The 26,069-nt window shown below is 44.9% G+C and overlaps 2 protein-coding genes across 2 annotated transcripts in view; both read right to left on the bottom strand.

The window, feature by feature from the left end:
- Window positions 1-16,250, bottom strand: part of LOC109898903 (slit homolog 1 protein) — a gene marked incomplete in the record, with an annotated part of 149,255 nt that extends 133,005 nt beyond the window's left edge. The window contains 2 exon segments of the mRNA XM_031835460.1: window positions 2,407-2,478; window positions 15,647-16,250. Coding sequence (XP_031691320.1) covers window positions 2,407-2,478; window positions 15,647-15,849 — 275 coding nt within the window.
- Window positions 16,251-18,812: 2,562 nt separating this feature from the next.
- LOC109899853 (rho GTPase-activating protein 19) lies at window positions 18,813-25,292 on the bottom strand. Its single transcript, XM_020495450.2, has 11 exons — window positions 24,879-25,292; window positions 24,250-24,485; window positions 24,020-24,100; window positions 23,318-23,527; window positions 22,481-22,707; window positions 22,205-22,291; window positions 21,882-21,947; window positions 21,554-21,736; window positions 21,069-21,164; window positions 20,853-20,966; window positions 18,813-20,380 (listed from the first exon to the last, which is right to left on the bottom strand). The coding sequence occupies exons 1-11, from the start codon at window positions 24,893-24,895 to the stop codon at window positions 20,324-20,326; spliced, it is 1,374 nt and encodes a 457-aa protein (XP_020351039.1). The 5' UTR covers window positions 24,896-25,292; the 3' UTR covers window positions 18,813-20,323.
- Window positions 25,293-26,069: the final 777 nt, after the last annotated feature.

The raw sequence follows: 26,069 nt of genomic DNA, 5'->3' as shown, positions 1-26,069 counted from the left end.
AAATATGGATTTCAGCACCCAAAGAAAAGCCTGCAGCTACACAGGAGAAACATAGGTACAAGAAAAGCATTAAAGAATGGACATTTTTACAAGTATCAACGAAGTATGACTTGATGTTGTGGCAATAAGACAATACCAGATTTCCATGGCAAAAATAAAACACGAATTAGACTGAACTCTATTGTCCTCTAAAAACCTACTTTATGTAAAATTGTGGGTGCTATAGCTTGCAAAATAAACTAATGTGACTCTAGGTGACAGCATAATGCTGTACATTTGTAGGAATGTTTTCCCCAAGAACTGTAATCTTCTTCATGCTTTGTTTCCTTGACATGATACTTCAGAGTATCGCGATACTGTTATTGTGACAACCCTACTTCTGTGTGCATCGCTCTAGAAACCTGTGTGGAATATATTCATATTACAGCTACATTGTTGCTACCTAGAACCAAAGAGGGTTCATCAGCTGTCCCCATAGGAGATCCCTTTGAAGAATCCCTTTTGGTTCCAGGTAGAACCCTTTTGGGTTCCATGTAGAACCATTTACACAGCTCAACCTGGAAGCTGGAACCCAAAATGGTTCTCCTATGGGGACAGCCACATAACCATTTTGGAACCCGTTTTTCTTAGAATGTACAGTATTGTATATATTCCTGCTCCTCCGAGTGATCCTACATTTCCCCTCCAGACAGGAAGTCCTCAGGAGAGATTATCACGGCGACAGGCTAAAACAGCATGCTTCACTTTCTCAGACTGTCTGTCTGTGTTTCTTGTTTTTCTTTTCTGACTTGTTTCTGTATGTGAGTGAGTGCGTGCGTATGTTTTCTCAGTCGACCAGCAGACACTGTCTTTGACTGTAAGGTTAAACCGGTCTTCCTGTCAGGACCCTCCCCTGGGGTCACACTCACACCATCTCTGGGGTCGCTGGGGGTTTATGAGGCTCAAAGGTCAGGCCACTGTTAGTCCGCTGAGTCAGAGAGGGCAGATATACGAGGGTTTCACCGCCACATGACCGCAACAGACAGACGTGTGTGTGTGTGTGTGTGTGTGCGTGCGTGCGTGTGTGTGTGTGTGCGTGCGTGCCTGCGGGTTGGTATATCTATCGTTCTATATCTATCTACCTATAATCCACAAATGTACCAACAAGAATAGTAAAACAAGGAAAATTCTCCCCCGTGGGGACATTTCCCACATCCCCATGAGGACAAAGGCTATTTTATGCTTAAAGGTTAGGTTTAAGGTTAGGGTTAGAATTAGGGTAAGGGGTTAGCGGTTAGATTTAGGGTTAGGAGTTAGTGTTTGGGTTTGGGTTAGGGATACAGGTTGAGGTTAGGGTTATGGTAAGGGTAGGAGTTTGGGCTGGGTTTAGAGTTAGGGGTTAGGGAAAATAGGATTTTGAATATAAATTAATTTTAGGTCCCCACAAGGATAGAAGAACATAATGTGTATGTGTGTGTGTGTGTATTCTATGGGAATCAGAAAGTTTATAGTCACCCAGGGAAAAGCTGTAGTCTGTCTTTTAGTGCCCCTGTAAGGAACTGTTTCCTTCTACCTCGCTGGTGACAAGCTGGCGACATGGAGGCATTTAACCTCTATACGGGAATGGTGGGGAGAGGAGGGAGGGAGGGTGGGAGGGAGGGAGGGAGGGAGGGAGGGAGGGAAGGAGGGAGGGAGGGAGGGAGGGAGGGAGGGAGGGAGGGAAAGGGAAGGCAGGTTGTGAGGAACAGAGTGAGCGAGTGGAGAAGGGTGAAGAAAGGGGAAGATAAGAGGGAGAGGGATATGGAAGGGGTAATGACGTGGCTCTAAAATAGTAGAGGCCGTGGGGGTTTCAGCATCTCAAGTTCTACAGTCAGTCTCCAGTTACATTTTAAGCATATTTCAGTCTAAAGCACTTCCCCTTACAGTGGAGCTGTTTTTAACAGCTACACACACACACACACACACTTGTAACACCTACACCAGGAATCGCAAGTACTGTTTAACTACTGAGTGATTCAGCGGCTGCACTTGTACATGTTAACAGGGTTTAGGACCTATTTTATCCCTGAGTTAGAAGGCTAAAGACAGTATGGGAGTGGACGGTAATGTGTGTGTGTGCATATGCGTATTTGGTCATTGATGGTATAAGGGCCACTCTGAGACAGCAGAGAGAGTGTATAAGTGAGTTTATAAGAGGTCTAATGGACTGTACAGTTAGTTAGTGTGAGACATTCATTATCTCTAAAACCACTACAATGTCATCATCACCACTAACAGTGACATAAATAATCAAGTGTCTACAGAAATAGAATAGATGGACATTGTCATGACACTTCAGAATCATTAACAGTATTGCATTTATATAATATGCATGGGAAATTCTGTGTGCATGCACACTAAGTAATGAACATAGTGTAGATTACTTACAGCACACGGAGGTACTTGAGTCCAGAAAAGTCACTCTTGGTGATGCGTGTGAGGTTATTCCCATTCAGCTCCCTGCAAAGACACACACACGTATATTAATTATGTATCCGGTCTCTCCCTCTGGGCCTGTTCAGCCCGTTGACTCTCTAACACAGTAATCAGTGGCACAGAAACAACTCTAGCTATTGATACCTGAGTCACGAGCCAACACACACACGCACACACACATATATATAAGCATGGACACACACACATATATATAAGCATGGACACACACACATATATATAAGCATGGACACACACACATATATATAAGCATGGACACACACACATATATATAAGCATGGACACACACACATATATATAAGCATGGACACACACACATATATATAAGCATGGACACACACACATATATATAATCATGGACACACACACATATATATAAGCATGGACACACACACATATATATAAGCATGGACACACACACATATATATAATCATGGACACACACACAATCATGCATTTTTCTTTTATTTAACCTCTTTTTCACAGGGAGTCCCTTTCAGGCCTTTCTCAAGGGAGCCCTGCATATACATAATTTATACATTTACATAATTTACACATACAACATCATCAGAATAATCACATTCCTCAGCAAATATTGTAGGTCCTTAAAGATGCCCTCTGCTATCTTAAGCACAACAGATTTGTAACATATTGCACAAATTGGATTCGTAGTCTATCATACAAATTGCAAAATTCGTAACATATCACACAAAATGGATGACATAGTACACATTTGTATGACATAGTACACATTTGTATGACATAGTACACATTTGTATGACGTAAGTACACAAAAAAACAGGACGACTTTTGGTTCTTGAGCGCAACTTTAAAACTACTGGCTGAAATTATACAAAGTTTGAGGCTGCATCTTTAATCAACAACTTGAACTGCCCTCCGAGAGACACCTTCACATCAAGTTGTAGGGATTTCTGTAGATAATTCCATACATGGGATGCAAAGAAACTTAAAGCAGTTATATATTTCATCTTCCTTTACAAATGGCACACTTTGCCCCAGGCAGTGCCAACACAGATGCAAATGCAAAGAATACCAGGCTTTGAAGACTGACACGGGTGTTTCTATAATCTTGTTCACACACTGCTCTTGCATTTACAATGTACATTGTACATGTTTCCATTTGTAGCTTGAGGGGAAGAAGGAGAGAGAGAGAGAGAGAGAGAGAGAGAGAGAGAGAGAGAGAGAGAGAGAGAGAGAGAGAGAGAGAGAGAGAGAGAGAGAGAGAGAGAGAGAGAGAGAGAGAGAGAGAGAGAGAGAGAGAGAGAGAGAGAGAGAGAGAGAGAGAGAGGAGAAAGAGGGATGCCCTTTATGGAGCATATTGGAGTGGTGTAGAGATAGAAGTGTAACAGCTTCCCCTTGATGCTTGCAGAGCAGAGTCCCTGCCCATCTTTCTAAAACATCTGATACCCTACCTCTTCAAAGATGATCTTAAATAAGACATCTCAGTCTTATTCCCCCGAGCACTGATTTTACTGATTACTTTGCTGAGGAGAAATGTACTTACTGCAACTGTGGTATGTGGTTGTCTCACCTACGGTAGCTATATTAAGATGAATTCACTAACTGTAAGTTGCTCTGAATAAGAGCTTCTGCAAAATTTTTCAAATGTCAGCATAAAATGTAAGAGAGCGCCAATAATTATAATTCGATCAGAGCACCCCACTCAAATATCACTAGCTCATTTCAAATGGAATCCACGTCTCTCTTTCTCTACTCTCTCTACCTCCCTATCTCTGGGTCCACCATCAGAGACCGAGAGGATTAGCAGTAGCCACTAGCTGGTCCAGGGGATTTGGGACAGGACATGGGGCCAGCCGGGCGAGAAAGCTAAGTGCTGTGGATATGATGAAACCAGCCTTCCTGCTGTGGGCTGGCCATCACTCGGGATAGAGGAAAGGAGGGATGGAGAGATGGAGGTAGGGAGATAGAGAGAGGTGAAGAGGGGGATAGGAGGAGTTAGGGACAGAGTTAAAGATGGAGGGAGGTGGAGAGGAGGGGGAGGGATAGAAAGGTAGGAAGTGGCTGGTACCAGATAGGGCTGGAGATATAGAGTTGAGCAGTCTATCTTCCATGTTGACAATAAATGCTCCATGACAACAAGATTCTAATATGTATTTTAGAATAGGACTGTCTTAGAACTCTTAGTAACAACCTTTAGCAACCCATTAAGACGCTAAATGTCAAACCCAGTTTGCTACGTGCAAGCGTGTATTTGTGTGTGTTTGGCAGCACGAGAGAACGGGTGGAGAGAAACAGATCGTCTCAGCAGTAGATGGCATCCTCCCACTTAGAAGACCTGCAGAGTACACGCACAGACTCAAGCACAGGCACACACCGTCTTCGTCAGTCAGTAGGGCTAGTATATGTCTTCTTACTCAGGATTAAAATGGAACAGTGCATGGTCCACCCCTCCTCCACTCCTAAAACCAAAAAGCCTCACTTCACTGCTATGCCGAAAGCAGTGCAGTCTCCCTCTCTCCCTCTCGTCTAATGACCACTCGAGGGACTATAGCACAGTGCAGCGGGGCGGGAGAGAGAGTGGTCATTACAGACAGATGGTGTGTGTGTGTGTGTGTGTGTGTGTGTGTGTGTGTGTGTGTGTGTGTGTGTGTGTGTGTGTGTGTGTGTGTGTGTGTGTGTGTGTGTGTGTGTGTGTGTGTGTGTGTGTGTGTGTGTGTACACAGGTGCATCGACCAACCGGCCACGGGAAATAAATAATAGAGTGAGCTTCATTAGCCCGGAGTCTGATACACACACATGTGCTGTTCATTACAGGTATACACACACACTCTTGGGTTCCCAACGTCTCATCTACAGGGTGGCCTTCACTGATGTCCCACAAGGAATTGTGGGACGAAGCGAAAGAAGAGAGGAGAAAGAGAGAGGTTGGGGAAGTGGGCTAGTCATATAAACAAGCAGAACCTCTCCATTCTTCTCTCCTTCTGTTGTCAATTACTATAGGTTTGTATATGTCCCCTGGTCACACACACAATGCAGTACATGAGAGACGATTGGCTCATAATTGTTGGAGGCCTGAACTGCTTCTCTGGAGCACAAGCACTTTGGGAAAGATGGATGAGCTGGGTCAGCACAGACCTCCAGCAGTGGTAAGGTTAGATCTCCAAGGGCCTGACCCTACCTGAGGAAGCTTCATAACCCAGAGGAGAGCCTTCTCTCTGGGGTAACAACCCAAAGCCAGGTCCCTGTCTGAGAGGGTAGCTCAGGTCAACAGAGACCAGCTGTCTTTCACATCAGACGTGGGGAGACTCCTCAGCAAGGGGTTGGTGATGTGTGGAGACACACAAACACACCTCTAACCCTCTTTCCAGAAGCATGGGGACATACACACGTCTTTCCCTCGTCTCGCAGAGGCGTGGAGAGGGAAATTGACAGTGAAATTCTGAACGCTACATGCTTGGATGGAAGTCGAAGTTGAGTTGAACCCTCAGTTGGGCTGAGCTGAAGAGAGAGGGTCATATGGAGTACATATGGACTCTGAACACAGCTACAGTTCACTACAGTCACCGCACCACTGAGAATGGGAGTGAGGGTTGCATTTAGTTCCATTCAAGCTTGGCTCCTAGTGCCAACATACTTCCTGGAGAATCTTGTAGATTTATGACATCACTGACTAATCCTTCTTCATCTCATCCTTGCCCAGTGGCCACCTGTAAAGACTTCCTGGTTCAGTATACCTTTGGGGGAGCCCATTACACACACACCACCGGTCTCACACACACAGCAACGGTCTACGAATCTATAACTCAGAGGCAGTAGAGGAGAAGAAACAACGCTGAAAAAGTCATTATGTTTATTCCTGCCATCTGTTGAGTTCCCTGGGCTAGGCTGAGTTGAGCAGAGAGAGAAGGAAGGCAGGCTGCATTGGGAAAGACCAGGTTTGAATTTAGCAATATTATTATTATGTGAAATGGAATCCAGAGCGGGAGGGAGAAAAAGCAAACACTTGCCCGATGCTCACACAAAATGCATGCACACGCAAACACACGTGTTCATATGTACATATACGGTGCATATAACATTTTAATAGCTAAACACATGTGCACATAAATACACATATTCTGCTAACACACGCATGGTGCATATAAATACACACACACACACTCCTGTTTGGTGGAGAGCCAGAGAAGCAGTGTTTGTAGCTATAGAGTCATTTGTTGTGGACAGCTTTGGGCTGGCAGGGCAGAGGACACATACTGATGGAGGGAGAGCTCAGAGCTCCTCACTGTGGGAACAAGCTGGTCATTTCAGCAACAAGACCAGACTCTGTTTTGTTCAGTGAACACTGATCCTCATTACAAACAAATTAACCACTAAGTGAGCAGAGACCCCCAACCTTCAGTATCATGTCACATCTTTCTGCCTGCCTGCCTGCCTGCCTGCCTGCCTGCCTGCCTGCCTGCCTGCCTGCCTGCCTGCCTGCCTGCCTGCCTCCTGCCTGCCTGCCTGCCTGCCTGCCTGCCTGCCTGCCTGCCTGCCTGCCTGCCTGCCTGCCTGCCTGCCTGCCTCCTGCCTGCCTCCTGCCTGCCTGCCTGCCTCCTGCCTGCCTGCCTGCCTGCCTGCCTGCCTGCCTGCCTGCCTGCCTGCCTGCCTGCCTCCTGCCTGCCTGCCTGCCACAAAACTCACAAAGAACTACAGTTCCATGGGTTGATTATACTTTTAACTCTGTTGATAAAATGTCCCTGTAAAATTCCACCAGAACTTTCTAGGTACAGCATGACAGGCAGGTAGCTAGATGTCTAGTTGAGTGTGTGGCACACTGCCAGCATGACCAGATTCCACAGCATATGGAGGTGGCAGCCAGGAGAGTCACAGGCCAGGAGAGAAAAAAGAGGGACGAAGAGGACAGCGAGACATAGGGATACAAACAGAGAAAGCTGTCCGATAGAGAGATCAGCAATATGCAGACAGAGAGAGAGAGTTCTCAAGGGAGTGGACAGGTCATCTTGGGATTGTTATTCACTACAATCTGTGTAGTGTGGCCTGCAGAGCTGAGAGACACTGACCTACATAGCACAATCCTAAAGAACATGCCTGTACCAACACTACCCACTAAAGGAGAGAGAGAGGGGAGGGGGGGGAGAGAGAGAGAGAGAAACCAGACCACAGACCAGAATAACAGAAACGAGGCTGGAATGCTTCAATCTACAGGCAGAGGTCATGTTTCTCTCTCTCTCTCCGTTTCCCTTTAAATGCTGCTTTCTCTCTCTCTCTCTCTCTCTCTCTCTCTCTCTCTCTCTCTCTCTCTCTCTCTCTCTCTCTCTCTCTCTCTCTCTCTCTCTCTCTCTCTCTCTCTCTCTCTCTCTCTCTCTCTCTCTCTCTCTCTCTCTCTCTCTCTCCTCTCTCTCTCTCTCTCTCTCTCTCAGCGAGGGACGAGGTGAGGGTCTTTGTGTGTGTGTGTGTGTGTGTGTGGAGGTTAAGGTCTGAGTGTTTTCACCTCCTGATTATTTACAGTTCTTAGTCTGTCTGGTCAGGCCTCAGGGTGCTCAGTACCGATAAGGAGAAGTAAATATTCCCCATCACTGACACAAACACTCCCACAGACCATGCATACGGTGTGAAGCACACACACACACTGAATCCTGAATGTAATTTGCAAACCTCCCATTGACATCAATATCTAGTTTAAGCAGCCAAGCCCGTATCAAGTTGACTACATCAGCAACAGATATTAGTTTAGCCCAAACATCTGTCCTGAGAACCATCCTCCTTTGGACTTCACATACACAAAACACTCACAAACCTTCTTACCACAACAACCTCGAGAACAGAATCCCACCACGATAAATATAAAGGGAGATAGAGAGAGAGGGAGATATAGAGAGAGGGGTTGAAGGAAAGGAGGAGATGAGCCGAGAAAATGGTCAAATAGACAGTTAGTAATAAAACACAGATAGCATCTGCAATTGAGTGTCTGTGTTAGAGACTAGCAGACTGGGAAAACATCACACACACTCAAACACACACAGATTTTGCGGTTATGACTAGAACCACGTTCACAGTTTGGGGGTCTTTCATGGTTTACTGCTGCATGACAGGACACACACACTCACAAAGTCACACACACATATGGTGACAGGAGCTAAGGTTTTACTCATGGTTCATATGGCTGAGTTATTTGGAGCCGGGTACTATCGACACCAGAGTTGTGACTTTGATTTCCACATGCTGAAAATGTGGCACTGTGTTAGTCCCTCTGTTTGGATAAAACACAATGTACATATTTACTTGATCTATAAAGATCTTTTGAACACACAGCTCTGGTCCTGTATGACAGATGTCGACCAATGTGTTTGGCTTTGATGGGTACTGACTGATCTCTGTGTGTGTGTGTGTGTGTGTGTGTGTGTGTGTGTGTGTGTGTGTGTGTGTGTGTGTGTGTGTGTGTGTACATGCGTGAACGTGCGTGTGTGTGTGTGTACATGCGTTTGCATGCGCACAAAGGATTTTCTCCTGTAGAGAAGACGCTGCACACATGCTGAATACTCTCTGTAGAGATGGGATCATTTATTGAACCATTGCACTGATGAACAATCTTTCAAACCTGACATATCTGCACTTCAAGTCAAGAAGAGAAAAGAAGAGGTTTCTCAATGTTTCAGCATAGGAATTAAACAGGGAAACAAAACAACTCACACTGCACTACATTTTGTTCCAGCCCTGTAATATCAGCACAAACATTATCTGAACTGCCCTCATACCAACATTAAGCATTCCTCTCTAGAAAGATTAGGACAGAAATGGTGTCGTAAAAAATACAAACCTGATTGAACAGTCTGCTGCAGGAGAAGACCTGCTTTTGTCCTCCTAAACCTCATTTATTCATTCATTAGCTTTTTTGGCCATGGGGCTGGGGAGGGTGGATGTCTCTCTCTCTCTCTCTCTTGTCAGGAGGTGGTAATCCCTTCATCGCTGATTAACACCTCTGTCCCTGCCAATCTCTCCCAACCCTCATCTATCCTTCACCCCCCCTCTCTCTCTCACTCTCTCCTCTCTGTTATCACTCTCTCTCTTATTCATCCACAATTCCATACTCTCCCTCCTCATCTCCCCGGGAACCCTCTCTCTCTCTCTCCCTCCCCATCTCCCCGGAACCCTCTCTCTATCCCCGCCCGCCCTCTCTCACTCCCTCCCTCCCCATCGCCCCCGGAACCCTCTCTCTATCCCCGCCCTCTCTCACTCCCTCCCTCCCCATCTCCCCGGAACCCTCTCTCTATCCCCTCCCTCTCTCTCTCCCTCCCTCCCCATCTCCCCGGAACCCTCTCTCTATCCTCTCCCTCTCTCTCTCCCTCCCTACCCATCTCCCCGGGAACCCTCTCTCTATCCCCTCCCTCTCTCTCTCCCTCCCTCCTTCCCCATCTCCCCGGAACCCTCTCTCTATCCCCGCCCTCTCTCTCTCCCTCCCTCCCTCCCCATCTCCCCGGAATCCTCTCTCTATCCCTCCTCCTCTCTCTCTCCCTCCCTCCCTCCCCATCTCCCCGGAACCCTCTCTCTATCCCTGCCCTCCCTCTCTCTCTCTCACCCTCCCTCCCCATCTCCCCGGAACCCTCTCTCTATCCCCTCCCTCCCTCCCTCTCTCTCTCCCTCCCTCCCTCCCCATCTCCCCGGAACCCTCTCTCTATCCCTGCCCTCCCTCTCTCTCTCTCACCCTCCCTCCCCATCTCCCCGGAACCCTCTCTCTATCCCTGCCCTCCCTCTCTCTCTCTCGCCCTCCCTCCCCATCTCCCCGGAACCCTCTCTCTATCCCCTCCCTCTCTCTCTCCCTCCCTCCCTCCGTCCCCATCTCCCCGGAACCCTCTCTCTATCCCTGCCCTCCCTCTCTCTCTCTCTCTCGCCCTCCCTCCCCATCTCCCCGGAACCCTCTCTCTATCCCTGCCCCTCTCTCTCTCTCGCCCTCCCTCCCCATCTCCCCAGAACCCTCTCTCTATCCCTGCCCTCCCTCTCTCTCTCTCGCCCTCCCTCCCCATCTCCCCGGAACCCTCTCTCTATCCCTGCCCTCCCTCTCTCTCTCTCGCCCTCCCTCCCCATCTCCCCGGAACCCTCTCTCTATCCCCTCCCTCTTTCTCTCTCTCTTGTCAAGAGTAAATTATGGATCAGATGAGCAGAGAACTGTCACTTATACCGGCTGTGGGGTGGTGCCAAAAACACTGCAGGCATCCCCTGGCACACACACACTGGCACAGCCCTGGAAAAAACCTGGCTATCAAAGCCTCCAAGCTCCCCCACATGAATCTATCTATTCCATTCTTTATTATCTCACACAAGTACATACTCATATACACACATCCAGTACCAGTCAGAAGTCTGGACACACCTACTCATTCAAGGGGTTTTCTTTCTTTTTCTTTCTTTTTTTAAAACACATTTCTATATTGCAGAATAATAGTGTAGACATCAAAACTATTAAATAACACATGGAATGACATAGTAACCAAAAAAGTGTTAAACAAATCCAAATATATTTTATATATGAGATTCTTCAAAGTAGCCACCCTTTGCCTTGATGACAGCTTTGTACACACTTGGCATTCTCTCAACCAGCTTCATGAGGTATGCACTTCAATTAACATGTGTGTCTAGTTAAAAGTTCATTTATGGAATCATTTTTCTTTCCTTGTTAATGTGTTTGAGCCTATCAGTCGTGTTGTGACAATGTTGAGGTGGTATACAGAAGATAGCCCTATTTGGTAAAGATTATGGCAAGAAAAGCTCAAATGACAGTCCATCATTACTTTAATTGAATCTTTATTTAACTAGGCATGTCAGTTAAGAACAAATTCTTATTTTCAATGATGGCCTAGGAACACTGCCTGTTCAGTGGCAGAATGACAGACTTGTACTTTGGGGATTTGAACTTGCAACCTTTTGGTTACTAGTCCAACACTCTAACCACTAGGCTATGCTGCCACCCAGAATAAAGATCATGATGGTCGATCAATCCGTAAAATGTCAAGAACTTTGAATGTTTCTTGAAGTGCAGTCGCAAAAACCATCAAGCGCTATGATGAAACTGGCTCTCATGAGGACCGCCACAGGAAAGGAAGACCCAGAGTTACCTCTGCTGTAGAAGATAAGTTCATTAGAGTTACCAGCCTCAGAAATTTCAGCCCAAATAAATGCTTCACAGAGTTCAAGTAACAGACACATCTCAACATCAACTGTTCAGAGGAGACTGTGTGAATCAGGCCTTCATGGTCGAATTGCTGCAAAAAAAAACACTACTAAAGGACACCAATAATAAGAAGAGACTTGCTTGGGCCAAGAAACACGATTAATGGATGTTAGACTGGTGGAAATCTGTCCTTTGGTCTGATGAGTCAAGATGTGAGATGTTTGGTTACAACCGCCATGTCTTTGTGAGACACAGAGTAGGTGAATGGATGATCTCCGCATGTGAAGTTCCCTCCGTGAAGCATGGAGGAGGAGGTGTAGTGGTGTGGGTGTGCTTTGCTGGTGACACTGTCTGTGATTTATTTAGAATTCTAGGCACACTTAACCAGCATGGCTGCCACAGCATTCTGCAACGATACACCATCCTATCTGGTTTGCGCTTAGTGGGACTATAATTTGTTTTTCAACAGGACAATATCCCAACACACCTCCAGGCTGTGTAAGGGCTATTTGACCAAGAAGGAGAGTGATGGAGTGCTGCATCAGATCACCTGGCCTCCACAATTACCTGACCTCAACCCAATTGAGATGGTTTGGGATGAGTTGGACCGTAGAGTGAATCAAAAGCAGCCAACAAGTGCTCATCATATGTGGGAACTCCTTCAGACTGTTGGAAAAGCATTCCAGGTGAAGCTGGTTGAGAGAATGCCAAGTGTGCAAAGCTGTCATCAAGGCAAAGGGTGGCTATATATCCATTTGTTTAACACTTTTTTTGGTTACTACATTATTCCATATGTGTTATTTCATAGTTTGATGTCTTCGCTATTATTCTACAATGTAGAAAATTGTTTAAAAAAAACACACAAAAAAATCATTTTGACTGGTACTGTACATGTACATGTACATGTACATGTACACACATACACCATCACATACAGACGGGCAGACAGGCTGTAGACAATGAATGCACATGGAGTCCATGCTTGTCTGGGGTGAGTCCAATACTCACTCTCTGGCATAAATATAATCTTCTACTAACACTACCCTTCAGACACACACACCAGCCAAAAACACACATCGTTTTTTCATTTATTTTTATTTAACTAGGCCCCACACGTGCTCCTGAGTGGCACAGCGGTCTAAGGCGCTGCATCTCAGTGCAAGAGGCGTCACTACAGTCCCTGGTTCGATTCCAGGCTGTATCACATCCGGCCGTGATTGAGAGTCCCATAGGATGGCGCATAATTGGCCCAGTGTCGTACGGATTTGGTCGGGGTAGGCTGTCATTGTAAATAAGAATTTGTTCTTAATTAACTGACTTGCCTAGTTAAACAAAAAATAGACAAGTCATTTAAGAACAAATTTGTATTTACAATGACGGCCTACCAAAAGGCCTCCTACGGGGGCTGAGATTAAAAATAAAATATAGGACAAAGCACACATTGTAAATAAGAGAGACAACACTGTGATGAGTCTGACCCTGAGGTGGCTGGAGAGCTGTATTCTGCTGAAGAGAGGATGAACGAGGCCAGCCCAGTCATTCCAATCCCATTATCAGCTCATTGCCACTCCACACAGATAGTCCACAGTGTTATCAGAGCTGTCCAGCAGTCATAGCTGGATCCATTAGAGAGATAACACAGATAAGAGAAACCGATAAGAAGGGATGGTAATAGAGAAATAGATGCAAGCTAGGGACGGCCATTTCTGAAACTTGTGGGATTTGTGCATATACTGTATATGTGTGTAGCAAAATATGTCATATTTAAATACCTGTTGAATTGCATCAGGCCTATACAAACCAATCCATGGCATAGTTTAAGTATGAGTGATGCAGAGAGGTTTGTTTGTGAATTGGACTAAGAATGGACGGCAGGCTGAAGACATCCTAGCCACTGCAGGAGAAGGTGTGTGGTGTGATTTTAACACCTGGAGCTGAGCTGAGATACAGTCTGTGGAGGTCAGAGGTCAGGGCTGATCCAAACCCACAGTGACAAGTGTAAATGGGAAACTGCAGTCAGTGTCAAGACCTCCCCCAAATCACACACACACATACTCACGGTCCATTGACCAACACACATCGTTCACACACTTTCCCCTCAAATCGCCCCAGCATTCCAGGATTGGCCAATAAAGCTTGTCCAGACAGGCTGTGTCCCTCTAACCTCCTTCATACCTTCCCCTCTCTCCACCTGAAGTCAATGTAAAGGCCTGTACTCTGCCCCAGTAGTTGTCTACCCCAGTATCCCTCACCAATATTGCACTATTATCAGCCTTAGCGGTGTTTTCACACACACAGACCCAGCGGACCAGCGGGGGGGGGGGGTTGACTTGTTCAATCATCTTGATGGATCACCCTATATACCAGCCCTGGATTACAGAGAGTTTATATTGTTAACTAACCAATTCATGGAGACCAAGAACCTTCTACATGACATACACACACGCACCACACATACGCGCGCGCATTGACAGAAAACTTGAAACGCTTGACTACTTAAAAGTCTAACCGCCAAAGAGGGAAGGTCTGCCAGACACACAGACAGAAGCATTTAGAGAGGCACAGAAATCCGTCCTATTTAGCAAGACGGTTTGAAGCATGAAATCACATTACAAATCCCAGGTATAACAGCTAGTATACATGACCTACACATATATATATAAACTAACTGCAACACATAAAACACACTTCAGTTTAACTACGGTACACTCTCAGAGCATACGGCTGTTCATGTAAAAGGAAACCACAGAATCGTCATGTTTCCCCCTAGAAAATGTCCCAAGCGTGTGTCTGTGTGTGTGTGTTCTGTCTGTGAACATACAAGCAGCTCTGACACATGCATCCGCTACAAAAAGGTGTTCTTAGAAATGAAATATGGAGTTCATGAAATATGCAGTCAGCTCCCGCTACGCATACGCTGCTTCTGACACAAGTGTTTCTCTCCTCTCTCTCTCTCCTCCGTTCCCACAACATCTTTTATTCATCTGAGCTATTCTAGAAGCTGAAACAGAACAATCTATTTCCCTCACCTCTCCTATCCTCCTCCTCACCACTGATTTACAGATTAATATTTCAAAAGGAAATCCATAAAAGGAGAAATCTCTTTCCATTTCTCTCATCATCCCTCCACTTTCTCCTTCCTGCTACAAGACGTCCAGCAGATCTTCTCACAGGCAGGACACACTTAAGGAGCAGATTTGCTTAATTTTCTACATGATTTAACAATTTGGGGGAGAGGGGGGTCTGCAAGAGGGAGGGAGGGCCGGTGCAGGAGGGGGAAAGAGAGAGAAAGAGAAGATCCAGTCTACAGATAGTGAACTAACTATATCATCAGGAGAATACACCGTGTCCTGAAACCAACAGAATGTAGGCTAACATTTACATCTCGTCTAAAGGGAGTCAAATTAACAATGGATTATTTTAATAGAGAAGATTGAAATAAAAAAAGATGCAAATATGGAGTGAAATTCAGCTCATAAATACACATACATATACCATACCACCACATCAAAATAGAAGCTTACTGATTGAATCATCTCACAGTAACATTTTGCCGCATAGAAAAGGGGAAATAGTGAAGATCTACAATTGTAGTAATTATATTAAACTAATTACTGGAGTATTTCCACATTTTGCGGTGAACATGTATATATGTGTGAGCCTGTAGACATACACACACACACAACAACGGCAGGTATGTCAATTATGGACACATGAACGGCATACATCTACTCCGGCTCTTTCCAGTCTCTCATGCCTATTTATACCTGACTGGAATGCTATACATGCACACACACACCACTCAGGGCTATTGTTCTCTCTCTGTTTCAGCAAAGTCATGTGCGCCACCACACACACAGAAACAGACACACAGAGACATAGTACCACAGACAGGCAGACAAATGCACACTTACAGTAAAGAGACAAACAGACAGACAGACAAATAAACACACATAGTAAAGAGACAAACAGACAGACGGGGACACAAACACACACAGGTATGGTACAGAAGTAAACACTTACAGTCTCTCGGTGTTGCGGGGTATATTCCGGGGCATGGTTTTGATGCCCAGCCCATGGCAGTCCACCGTGGTGCCACTGCAGGTACACAGGGCAGGGCACGCGCTGACGTAGCCTGTCACCAGGGCACAGAGAACCAGCACACAGACCCAGTACCCAGGCAACCTCCCCACGCCTGCCCCAGAACAAGCTCCTCTACCGGGCATGATCTCCACGACTGCAGCCTCCTGCTTCTCAAAACCTGGCTCCAAAAAAGCCTTTTCTCTTTCTTTCTCCTTCTCTCTGCAAAATCCCCAATTCCTACTACACAATACAAGTTTTTTACAATCAGTGTGTAGGCTCTCGTAGAATGAGAAAGAAATCTCACTGTTACAACATAAAACAGGGCTAGAAATAAGTAATGTCCTCAGTTGGTAATGTATTCTGAAAGGCTTGATTTTCTTCTCTTTTTCTCGCAAAGGGAACTATCCACCTCTCTCTTCTCTTTGTGGAGTTGTTCTGTTCTGCACTCGTTCGCTCACGACTCTTCTCTCTCTCTCTGTCCCGCTCTGCTCTGCTTGTCTGACTAGGGGGACTGGGGATAGAGCAGAATGAAGAAAAGCCTATCTCTCTCTCCTACACACACAGCAGTCATCCATCACAAGGAGCTACAAATAGCAGACCCCTGACTCCACCCCTCCCCCTCCTCCTTCCCTCCTCACACAACCCCCCCCCCCCCCCCCCCCCCCCCCCCCCCACACACACACACACACACACACACACAGAACCCTGCCTGAACTCTCTTTCTCTCTCAATCTGTCTTTTAGTCCCTCATTTTCTCTCTTATTCTCACAACTCTCTCTCTGTCCTTTATTCTGTTTCATTCTCTCCCAGGCTTGCCTCCAGGCAGCCCATACAGAGCAGAGAGCAGTAAACTGTGACACTGTTCAACCCCTGTCCCCAGTATCACAAAGGTCTGTGTAGGTGTACGTATGTGTGTGTTTAAATACATACATACAAAATGTACATTTATGACCACCTAATATAAGGACTTGGACATTAGTAGACTGTTGAAGGCCATAGTGGTGGCTAGGAGGAGGTTAGTCTCCAACCTCTCTCCAAACAATGAAATAAAGTCCTCTGTGCTCCGGCTCTTCCTGCATGCACTGTGGTGGAGATAGCCCAACGTAAAAACACTATAACAGAACCTGAAGAACCCTGGAAGTCCAATCTATGGCTTACAAAGAAAAAGGAGGAGAAAAAGACAGAGAGACTGATGGAGATGAGGTACTGTACGAACAAAAAGAGAAGTGTGTTCCGTCCTTCCTAGGCCCCGCCAGACACACGTAGTAGAGAGAGAGTGATCCATCTGGCCCAGTAAAAGTGTCAGTGGTGTATAGATCTTCCTAACATGGGTCCTGAACACAGGGGAGAGGGTGGTGTTTAGGGCGTCTCTCCGTGTCCCTCCACTCTCTTACAGAGCTGTGAATGGAATACACTCACACACCTCTCTGTTTGTCCGAGATGTGGGAAGGGACGACACCAATTTGCACTTAAGAGTACTAGCAAACAGTACCACAACTCATATAGGAAATAAAATAAGTCAACCTCAAGGCTCAGGTGCATGTCTCTTTTATGTGTAGTAATTGTGAAATAATTTAGTAGTAACTAGAGTTTACCAAATGGAGAAAATAGAAGAGTTGTGTTTAGTTTAATTAATCTAAAACACTACTATGTATCAGGGACACAACTTTCACTGGGGACATGTCCAACCCACATTCTAAAATTGCATTTTGGTCCCCCACAGTTTTATCATTAGAATGGGATTGGAATGACAAAATGAGGCAATGGTTTGCCTCCGTGTGGTTGGGTAGGCTGTTTGGAGTGTTCATCCGACTGGATAAAAAGAAAAGGGTTTTGAAATAAAAGTCGTCTCTCCCCGACTTCTAAAACCAAAGTTTGGCATGGATGTGTGTCTGACTGAGAATGGGCCAAACTGTGTGGAGAACACATTCTAAATAAAACCAGAGTTTGACCTGGTAACTATATACAGTAGTGACCATTGGTATTTCCAGCACAGTCACTGCTGTCCTGTTGTGTATTTACAAGGACCTGAGAGTGGCAGCAGTCCCCTGCTGGAGGTCTGTAAAACTTGTGTACAACATACACGACACACACACATTAAGAGGCATGTGCACACACACAGGTGCACTGTGTATACTTCTAATACCAAACATGCAACACAATCATGACACACACATTCCAACCACCTGCATTGTGGATAACTTCTTAGTTCCTTGTCCCCCTTTCTTTCATAACCTACTGCTTATTCACAGAATTTCCAGGAGAAAAATAAACTTCGGACAAAAATAGATGCATTTTAATTTAGACTTTTGCTCCTGGAATGTAAGGAGAGTGTATGATATCACACTTTCATAAACTACCAGGGACCAGATAAACACTCTTATTGAAATGTACATTTATTTTTCTGAAAATCTCAGTTATAACAAAGTAAAATTCTACACGTTTCCAAGCTGAAAAATAATTGTGAGAAAAGATTTAACACTAAACATCTACTAAAGTGATTTCAGGGCATCTTTACAAAAGGCTGAGCATTTGCATCTCAAGTACTCCATCTTGTGGTTAAAACTAAACTCGGTCACTGCAGACCTGTCACTAGTTCCAGGCAGTTGAGCAGACAAAATCAAATAACTAAATATTCACTAAATACCTGTGAATTAAATGTTCAAACATGTACATAAAACCTTGCCATGTTATAAAATCTTCAATCACGGTCAATCTTCAGCATGACATCGTATCAGTTTAAAACATTGCCTATTTTATCAATATTCCACACAACCAATAACACATTTTACCACAAAGGAAATAAAGATATTCGTTTCATTGTCTTTTAACAGCGGTTTGTTGCATAGCTTCCCAGTAGCGCCGCTATTGATTATCAATATTTCACACAACCAATAAGAGCTCCCGAGTGGCGTCACTACAGACCCTGTAGCGTTCCGGAGCTGAATCACAACCGGCCGTGACCGGGAGTCCCATAGGGCGGCGCACAATTGGCCCAGTCGTCCAGGTTAGGGGAGGGTTTGGCCGTCATTGTAAATAAAAACGTATTCTTAACTGACTTGCCTAGTTACCTAAATAAATAATTTGACCACAAAGGAAATAAAGATGTCTGTTTCATTGTATTTTAATGGCAGTTTGTTGCATAGCTTCACAGTAGCGCCAATAATGACAGACATGCTGTTGTACGTGTAGCACATTCACATTGAAACCGCTTGACAGACAGAATTCTGATGCTCAATAGTTAGATCAGTAGAATGGAAATGCCGCTGACACTGAAATGTAAAGTTAATGTTGCCACTAGAAAAAGGAAATCGTGAAACAGATGTAAGTTATTCACATTTCCGTAAAAATAAAACATTCTTGTTGGTAGAGGATTTGTGTGAAGATATGGTTGAATCTTGTCAGGATTCAGCACTCAATGTCTGACTGGTTTTGAAAATAGCTATAAACAGAATCAATGCAGATAGGCCATGGATGAAAACATGTGATATTAAATAACAAATATTGTAACAGATTGCATAGAAAAACGTTTCTGTAACAGTATCAAAAAGGACAGATATTGCATAAAACATAAGTGGATAAAAAATAATACCATTAATACACATTTTGGTTGTAGTCTCAGAAAAAAGTACAAAAATACAAACACAGTAAAAATGAAAAAAGTATTTAAAAAGAGACAGGAAAAAAGTATTTAAAAAGAGACAGGAAAAAAGTATTTAAAAAGAGACAGGAAAAAAGTATTTAAAAAGAGACAGGAAAAAAGAGAAAACATAAAAATAAATCAGTGTTGACAGTTTAAGACCGTGGCTACAGAAACACTCTCAAACAAAGCAACAGTGAGTTCACACCAGTTGTAATAACAGCAGACCATTAGCTACTCCTACGGTCTCATTCACGTCTACTAGGTTTTCCTTAACACATGACCAGACCAGGAAAACCAGTCATAGCCCTACATACCATGTTCCAAGACTTTACTCTCACTCACACTCATCTCTGCTCAGTCTGAACACATTAGACGATGCTACTGCCTCCACAGTCACACCAACTGGAATACATTAAACTATCTCAAATGGGACTTAGGCTTAAATAAAGATTCAATTCAATATAATGCATCACACATTAACTTTACTACTTTGCTAATATCATTTTAAGGCACTCAACACACTTTGCTTAGCTTAAACGTTTACTACAAACCAGCGCAAACTCCCTATAGATCCAGCTTACTTCTGCCTACCTGAGACCATGTTTGTCCACATGGCATGCTCTACACAGTAGTAACTAACTCAAAACACATGCAAAAGTTTAAACCACAAAAATGTGGGTTTTCAATTGGTTCTCACTGTTTTTTCTAGTCATTCTAACTCCTACTTGACCAGAATGACCGAGGTGTACATGTGGTGTCTTTCCAAACAGAACAAGGAAGAGATGAAAACTAAATTTACTGGTCTACATTGTTCTACTGCTTTTAAGACAACACATTATTTGGCTTGTAAATGACTTGACTGTTTAACTCTCTCAGGGTGTCTCCCTGTTTGTTAAAAGATTCATTTTAAAACCAAGTTAGAGAAATGTTTTTGAGAGTGAGAGGAGAAAGTTGTGGATGAGCTGAGCTGACTGCTAGACCGACGTCTCCTGCGTTGGCGAGAAGCACATCCTTTTAAGAGACGAGGAATCCTGAGAGAAAAGAGAGAACAACCTCATGTATTTCAGAGTTATGTCCGTTCTACTTAACCTTGGCGCCAAACCCATCCGACAATGTCAATCAAATAAACCCCATTGGGGAGAGTTGAGGGAGGGAGTTTGCCCTGTGGTTAGCCACTGGTTGGTGAGCTAATGGTAATACACTCCATCCATACCACAACGCAGTAGTCATGGTTTAACTGGCTCACCAGGACTGTGGGTTGGAGCCCTGCATATATGTCACTCTAAATTACCATATTCTACCATTATTATCATATTAGTAAATGGGGAGAACGACGCAGTCACCCACTGGTGACAGGTTTATAGCTGTGAATCATGCTGCTAACCAGGCAAACAGACGTTTCATTTGTTTGGTTTGAACCTGAGACAAAGTAACACTTCACTATACCGTTCCTATTATGCACACATACAGTGACTCAGCTATGGAGTGGTGTATAGTACTTACCCATCCAAAGCTGCTGTCCTCCTTCTCCTGTCTGTCTGCTGAGCTGCTGGATCCTGGAGTCACCAGGCTACTGCTAGACTTCTCCACCGGGCCCTGGGTACCTAACGCTCTCCTCTGGTACACACACAAACATAGCTTTCAAAATCACACATCCTGTCTAACATCTTCCTGGGATTGACAGAACATTTAGCTATTATTTTAAATAATTGACGATACCCTGATTCCTCCAAAGGAGCGTGATCGGCGATGTTTCCTATTCGAGTACAGTGTCTGTTGGTCACTCAAAGGCGTCCCAGGGATCTGCTTAGCAAACTACACAACACACAAAAACAGTGAAAGTCTTAATAATAATAATGATAATAATTAGGTGGGTCCGTACATTTATCCTATTTCACAAGTGTGTATTATATGCATGCATTTTTTTTTTTTGCATATTCCACTCCCCGAGAAACCCTGAGAGTGGGGTCACAGCCAGCGATCAGCCATTATTGATGGCGACCGTGAAACAATTAGAATTAAGTGCCTTGCTCAAGGGCACGTTGGCAGATTTCTCACCTAGTCGGCTCAGGGAATTGACCCAGCGACCTCTCGGTTACTGGCCCAACGCTCTTAACCGCTAGGCTACCTGCCACCCTTTTGGCCAAACACTCATTATTTCTGCACATTCTGCAAATACAGGTGTAGGCATGTGTGTGTCCCACCTGTCTGATGAGTTTCTTCTTCTTGGCAGACTCAGGCATGCTGCTGACCTGTTGGTAAAGCTCTCTGAGGGCCAGCTCAGTGTGTGTGTTACTGCTGGTGCTCCCGTCTGTACACATCACAGCCCCACCAGCCCTCTTAGAGGGGGAGGGGTGAGCACCCCCACCACACAGAGCCAGGCCATCCTGGTAGGGAGGAGAGGAGTGAATTGATAACAGGTCTTCGCTGAGTTTGAGATATTCCCTGATAGAAGACATGATCGATTTAGGTTGCCCAACAGTCAAATAGTGATCGAAATCAACTAGACAAGAGTTTCTGTAGTGTACTCACCGTAAACTGGGAGGTGGTTGATCCTTTAAAATGCATGCGGGCGAGTTCTTTGACATACGCAGGAGCCTTGAGGAAAAACACAGACAATTACCACCATAGTCATTGTTTAGATAAACAAAACTCACAGGTTTCAGGCAACCAAACTGTGATTGACATGTGAAATGATTGACTGATGCAGACACAGTATTGACTCAGGTGAAAATCCCCAGACAGTTATTGTTCCAGAACCCAGATGATTGAGTGCGACAGAGGGGAGGGTAATGAATAGGGATATTGATTAAAAATGGCTACTGGAGAATGAATGCTAGCCAGTCAATTTTCACCCTGAAGAGTTTCTGTGAGTGCTTGATGAGGAAAGCCACAGAGTTGTTTAGCTTCTTAATATTCCCCTGGAGGTCACTGGCTTGCACCTGGAAAAGACACACAATACTAATGAGAAGAGACAACAATAATCAACTAATGAGAGAGAGGAAAGTGATTGTTTGGTTTGACATTTTACTGCATTGTTAGGAGCTAGTAACATAAGCATTTCACTGCACCCGCTATAACATCTACTAAACGGTGTACACGACCAATAAACTGGTTAGAACAAGACGTACATGTTTGGGCCAGATGATGTGTGGAGCCACCATGGTGGCCAGGTTGATGGCAGACATCTTGTTGTTGTGCTGGTTGCGAGCAGTGTGGTAGAGCAGGTCCAAGAGCAGTTTAAGCAGACTGTAGTTGGCTGGAGGCAGCAGCATGAACAGCAGCTGGAAGGTCTCGATCTGACGCTCCTTATCCGGCACTGAAGTCTTGTTCCCCTTCTCATCAAACTGGGTGAGCTCTGGAGATAATCACCCCTATTTTCATAACGTTTGGTTTTTGGCAGACTTGCACCCACAAATAGTTTAAAATGTAACACTGAGCATACAAAACATTAAGAACAGCTGCTCTGTCCAAGACAGGTGAACCAGGTGAATCCATGTGAAAGCTATGATCCCTTATTGATGTCACTTGTTAAATCCACTTCAAATCAGTGTAGATGAAGAGGAGACAGGTTAAAGGATTTTAAAACGTTGAGACAATTGAGACATGGATTGTGTATGTGTGCCATTCAGAGGGTAAATGGGCAAGACAAAAGATTTAAGTGCCTTTGAACTGGGTATGGTAGTAGGTACCAGACACACCGGTTTGTGTCAAGAACTGCAACGCGGCTTGGTTTTTCCACTCTCAACAGTTCCTGTGTTTATCAATAACAGGCCCCTACCCAAAGGACACTCCGCCAACTTGAAAAAACCGTGGGAGGCATTGGAGTCAACATTGGCCAGCATTCCTGTGGAATGCTTTCGACACCTTGTAGAGTCCTTGCCCAAACAAATTAAGGCTGTTCTGAGGGCAAGGGGAGGGGGTCTACTTGTGTATATTTAGGTTATATGGCTTGTTGTGTATGTTACCTGCTATCTTCAGATAGGCGTGGTAGTGTCTGTGTGTGAGTAGGGGTTCAGGCAGCTCTCCTAGGAATGCTTTAAGCAGGGTGGCAGCATCATTAGGATGGAAGTCCCCAGTCTCCAGGTCTATCTCTGTCCCGGCGTTCAACATCTCTCGCAGGGCCGCTTGCCGCAGGCTGTGGCCTGGCACACGGAACAACCCTTCCACATGGAGGTCTGAGAGAGAGGGATTACAGATGGATAGAGATAAGGGGAAGAGATAATTAGGTGAGTGAGAGAAGCAGTGGCGAGTGAATGGGGGGGGGGGGGGCAAACAGAAATGCAAAATAGAGGAGAGAACAGACAGAAACAGAAAAAAGGAGAGAGTAAAGTGTTTTCAGTTGAATTATTGACTCCCCTGCTCTATCCCAGTGTCCACTTTCAGACGTTGACATCACTAGAGCAGGAAATAGACCATGAGCTCATACCTACTCACTCATTCAGCGCTCAGACTTAAAGACGAGATATTAACACTAGACAGACTGGGCCAGAAAATAACACACAGAACGCCTATTAGGTGCTCCTGCCAGGATTTTGAGGACAGAAATAGGACATGAACTGGTCAAATTAGAACACTTCTACAAAACGTTGAGAAAGCAAATTATATGTTTCTTTCTAGATGCAGGCTGAAAGGTGAGCTTGTAAAGACAGCATAACTGTAGAACTCACTCTTGCTGAGGTATTCAATCAGCTGGTGGATCTGTGCTATGCCCTCCTCCGTCAGAGGAGCACCAAAAACCACTCCTTTACCTGGAAATCACCACAAAAAAAGATGTCCTGTGCTGTCCATTCACTACACATTTGAAATGCAGACTGCAAACTACACAAAAGACCTCAGTGTGTGTGTGTGTGTGTGTGTGTGTGTGTATATAGAGTACACAAAGTTATGGTTAATTCACCTTTGCGTTTGAGGAAGTTGAAAGAGCGTAGGAAGCCTGTGTGTGCTGTGGGCAGTCTGGGGTCTGCCTCTCCTGTGAGCTGGGCAAACTCATCCCCTGGCAGGTCTATGAGCCTGGTGATGTTACTGAGGACCAGCTCAGTGAACACCTGGGGACGCTCATGTTTCAGACGCTCCACAAAGAAGTCTGGGTTGAAGATGACCGGCTGTGGTGCAGGGTCCTGAGAGTTCACTACACTGCACACGGTCCATCCGGGGTGGGAGGGGAGAGAGTGGAGACAAATAGTCTGGTTGTTATGGTTTAGTAGCTAATTAACTACTTAATGTTACCTAAAAAGAAATGTTCAGGTCTGATGTGTCAAAGAGCCAACAAGCAACTAACTCTTGGAAGTACCAATTTGCAAACCCATTATAACGATCAAGTATGTAGCTGGATAGTAACGCACGTAGCTAGCTAGATGGCTAGGGAAGTTAGCTAGCTAGTTGCTAGTAAAATCTCTCTCCAGCCGGTTGAGTAACATTAGGCGTATCTGAGAGATAGCAACAGTCATGTCACATAATGAGTGTAATTATGTTATCATGCACAGTGCAAACTGTTTGGCGGTCACAATTGTTAGATGATATGCCTACCTTATGTTTTCGTCCATTTTGAATCTTCCGCTGTTCCATTCCTTACCCCGCCTCCTTGGATACTGAAACTCCTATCAGCACCACAGACTGAAGGGGTAACCCAGACACCTCACAGGGGCCATAAATCTGACGCATCTGTTAAGAATGTTTTTTTCACCACCAAACATGGTAGTGAGAGGAAGTCCAGTCGCGGGTCGTTGGAATGGATGGAAGTCGGCTAAACTGGTCCAACGTTCTGCTAATTTTCTAATCGATGAAACATCTGATCTCAATTCATTTTTAGGTTCCCAAACTAAAATGTGTTACGAACACAGTGCACTAAGGTTTACATACTTTTCACTTCCCCCCCCCCCCCCCAAAAAAAATTGCTATGTTTAGAAGGAGTGCATGGTCGAAATTAGTTTGTTTACACACGCACTTCAGAGGAGGCGTTCCTTAATGAATATGCAAATATATGCTACAACGCGCCAATAGGATCTCGATAGTTCGTGCTTCGCTTTTACCCACCTCCTTGCTTGTTCTGCCCACAATGCTTCATTTGCTTCCACTGTAAACGACACAGATGAACTATCTTGGGTTAGTTAGAAATATCTTTGCTACCACTGGAACCAAACCTCCTTCTTCGGTGAGGTTTAACGGCAGATGGCATCCAATGTATGTTGCATTACCGCCACCAACTAGACTGGGGTATAAAGCCATTTTATTTTGATCCATTCAATGATTTTTTATTTTTTTTTACCCTACCACCTAAACAGAGGAGGCTGGTAGGAGGAGCTATAGGAGGAATAAATGGAACGGTATCAAACATATGGAAACCATGTTTCACTTAGTTCCATTTCAGCAATTACAATGAGTCCGTCCCCCTATAGCTCCCCTCACCAGCCTCCACTGCATCTAACCCTTTAGGTGCCTTTTGGCACTGATGAAACCAAGATTGAACTCTTTGGCCTGAATGCCAAGCGTCACGTATGGAGGAAACCTTGCACCATCCCTACGGTGAGGCATGGTGATGGCAGCATCATGCTGTGGGGATGTTTTTCAGCAGCAGGGACTGGGAGACTAGTCAGGATCAAGGGAAAGATGAACGGAGCAAAGTACAGAGATCCTTGATGAAAACCTGTTCCAGAACGCTCAGGAACTCAGACTGGGGCGAAGGTTCACCTTCCAACAGGACAACGACCCTAAGCACAC

Source organism: Oncorhynchus kisutch, linkage group LG11 (genome assembly GCF_002021735.2).
Source record: "Oncorhynchus kisutch isolate 150728-3 linkage group LG11, Okis_V2, whole genome shotgun sequence".
In the NCBI taxonomy this organism is placed as follows: Eukaryota; Metazoa; Chordata; class Actinopteri; order Salmoniformes; family Salmonidae; genus Oncorhynchus; species Oncorhynchus kisutch.
Note: the sequence above shows the minus strand (reverse complement) of the source record. Positions and strands in the feature narration are given on the sequence as shown.